This window comes from Hylobates moloch, unplaced genomic scaffold, assembly GCF_009828535.3.
Source record: "Hylobates moloch isolate HMO894 unplaced genomic scaffold, HMol_V3 SCAFFOLD_3, whole genome shotgun sequence".
NCBI classification, from domain to species: domain Eukaryota; kingdom Metazoa; phylum Chordata; class Mammalia; order Primates; family Hylobatidae; genus Hylobates; species Hylobates moloch.
The window spans coordinates 98,991,301-98,994,493 of record NW_026652278.1 but is presented as its reverse complement, the minus strand read 5'-3'; the positions used below and the strand labels follow the sequence as shown (position 1 = coordinate 98,994,493).

The 3,193-nt window shown below is 44.1% G+C and overlaps 1 protein-coding gene across 1 annotated transcript in view; it reads left to right on the top strand.

Moving 5' to 3' along the window:
- The first annotated feature begins 7 nt into the window (after positions 1-7).
- The window catches only part of LOC116480996 (amyloid beta A4 precursor protein-binding family B member 1-interacting protein-like), a 12,119-nt gene continuing 8,933 nt past the window's right edge, over positions 8-3,193 (top strand). The window contains exons 1-3 of the mRNA XM_032173566.2: positions 8-247; positions 918-1,577; positions 2,542-2,645. Coding sequence (XP_032029457.1) covers positions 2,569-2,645 — 77 coding nt within the window. The 5' untranslated portion in view covers positions 8-247; positions 918-1,577; positions 2,542-2,568. The remainder of the gene's footprint in view (positions 248-917; positions 1,578-2,541; positions 2,646-3,193) is intronic.

Genomic DNA, 3,193 nt, shown 5'->3' with positions numbered 1-3,193 from the left:
CGGCCTGACTAATTTTGTCATTTTTAAGAGAGATGGGGCTTCACCATGTTGGTCAAGCTGATCTCGAAGTCCTGACCTCAGGTGATCCACTCACCTGCAGTGGGTGAAGCCGTCCTGCAGCTCTGTGATCCACGAGGCGGAGGTGGCAGTAGCACAGGACTCCACTGCTTTGGAGGCTGCCCAGTCAAATTTGGGAGCCAGCGAGGGTCCTGACAGCAGCACATTGGACACCAGAAGACACCCAAATGTAGGGAGGCGGCAGATACTGCTTAAGTTCAGGAGCTCCTCTGGCCATTGCTGACCCAAGTTTCCCCAAAAGGCATCCACAGCCTGGGGCTCCTTCCTCCTGCCTGGAGTTTCCTTTCCTATGCCCAGGCCCCAAGCAGGAGGACTGGCTTTGCCTCGAGTCCTCACCCCTTCTTCTTTCCTTGCTGTGTCCAGCTGGTTTCTTACTTTCCTCCTAACTACCCCAATGCCCAGTTCTGTTTCCGCCTCTTCCTTCCCCAGGCTGGCTGAAAACTAAGTTGCAAAATACAAAATGCATGCTACAGATTTCATTGCTGTAGATGAAATGTCTGACAGCTTTTCTATTTAAACTCTGGTCTCTTCATTTCTTTAAACATTAGAATAATTAAGCCTCATGATAGATGTGCCTTTGTAACTTGAAAGTAGAGCACTGAATTTTCACAATTTAAAAAAATTTTTTAATTTTTCTTTTCATAAATTTTTGGCAAACAGGTAGTATTTAGTTACTTCAGTAACTTATTTAGTGGAGATTTGTGAGATTTTGGTGCACCCATCACCCAAGCAGTACACATGGAATCCAATTTGTAGTCTCTTATCTTTCTCCCCCTTCCCACGGTTTTCCCCTGAGTATCATTCTTTTTTTTGAGACTGAGTCTCATTCTGTCAGCCAGGCTGTAATGCTATGTCGGGATGTCAGCTCGCTGCAACCCTTGCTTCCTGAATTCATGTGATCCTCCTGCTTCAGCCTCCTGAGTAGCTGGGATTAGAGGTGAGGGTCACGACGCCCGACTAAATTTTTTGTATTTTTAGTAGTGACTGGCTTTCACCAAATTGGCCGGTCTGTTCTCGAACTCCTGACCTCAAGTGATCTGCCTGCCTTGGCCTCCCCTAGGGCTGGGATTACAGGAATGAGCCACCAGAACTCAGCCAAACTTCCCCCACCCCCCCGCCCACCTTTTTGTTTCTTTTTGTTTTTTTCTAATCTCCTGAAGTCATTCTTTGAGTTGTCATGTAGATTAATGGGTTTCTCACATTACTGGAAACCTAGTTGAAGAAATAAACAGGCAGTTTGTGAATATTAGACAGAACAGTGGTGCTAAGCATGGCTAAAGCATCTCTGCATTCACAGGAGAGGAGCAGAAGACCTTCTGGTGTGGGCTGGGTGGCAACTCACTTGCAGGAGAAACAGCCCAGTTGTGGAGAGGTGGCCATCCTTGGCGGGATCCTTTCTAAGGAGCCGAGAAATCAAAGTAGAACTTCTTCCATCTGATCCTCTAACAACTGCAGACCTTCCATGAGTCAAGCTTTGTGTCAAAAGGACAAATTAAAAGGCAAGAAAATAAAATCGTAATACCAGGACTTTTGGGGAAAACAAAACAAAACCAAAAACACATCTAATTCCAGATTATTTCAGGGACCCAAACATTTTGCCCAAATCTCTGTCTATTGTTTCTGTGTCCAATGTACTCTTTGTTGTTGTTGTTTATCTGTTTTTTGTTGGCTTTTTGCTGGTTGTTGTTGTTAAGACTGGGTCTCGCCCTGTCGCCAGGCTGGAGAGCAGTGGTGTGATATCGGCTCACTGCAATCTCTGCCTCCCGGGTTCAAGCCATACTCCAGCCTCAGCCTCCTGAATAGCTGGGACTACAGGCATGCAACACCACGCCCAGCTAATTTTTGTATTTTTAGTAGAGACAGAGTTTCACCATGTTGGCCAGGATGGTCTCAATCTCTTGACCTCGTGATCTGCTCGCCTCGCCTTCCTGAAGTACAGGGATTATAGGCGTGAGCCACCGCACACAGCTCAATATACTCTTTGTTAAGGACAATGTTCAAAAGTTGTTCCTATACTCAGCATGGTATGAAACTAGATAAATACATTTTAGGGAAATCAACAATAGAATTTTTTTGAAAGAAAATTGGTTTTCAAGGTTTATTCTTCAATTATCAAAAGCTTTTCAAAAGTAAAACATACTATTCCTCTCCACGATCCCAGTTAATCCAGACCCTCCTCGGTGGGCTTTATCAAATACCATACTCACCTTCCTGAATCTTTTGCTGAATCTCATATAAAGTTTTGTCACAGAACCTCAGATTTTTCATACAGTTTTGTGAACCATGTCATGCCTGTGAATTGCTTTCTTTGCTTTGTTTTTATTTATTTATTTTTTGTAAGAAGTAGCCAGGAAGTATCTTTCTTTGCTTTATAGATGTAAACTGCTTTGTATTTTCAGATTAACTTTCAAGAATGTTGAAAATTCTTTGCTCACTCTTCTTTTCTCATTTCCTCCCTCTCAGGACCTATAAAAGGCACCACCCAGCCCAATGGACAGATGCCCCAGGCTGCACATTCTGTCAGTGCTGTTCTCGAAGAGGCCCAGACACATGCTGAAACATCCAAGGTAAAACCAGCAAGCAGCTGACATACATTCCATCCAGCCGTCCCCCGAAGCCCATGTTCTCAACCATTCGCATTGTTCCAATATCTGCTCTTTTAAAAAGAGAAAACAGGCTGGGTACGGTGGCTGATGACTGTAATCCCAGCACTTTGGGAGGCCGAAGCAGGAGAATTGCTTGAGCTCCGGAGTTCCAGACCTGCCTGGGCAACAGAACAAGGGCTCATCTCTACTAGAAATCAAAAAATTAGCCAGGTGTGGTGGCGTGCACCTGTAGTCCTAGCTACTTGGGTGGCTGAGGTGTTTGAATTGCTTGAGCCCAGGATTTAAAGGCTGCAGTGAGCTGTGATCACACCACTACACTCCAGACTACATGATAGATAAAGACTTTGTCTTTAAAAAAGAAAAAAAAGATAAAAAAGGATCACACTAAAAACGTGCATTTTCTATTTTCCCCATTAATGTCCTACATACATCCCCAGGGTGATGGAGGAGAAAATACGTTGTAAAATAATAGCCAATAGGTATGACATCCTCCATAACATTTTTTCAAC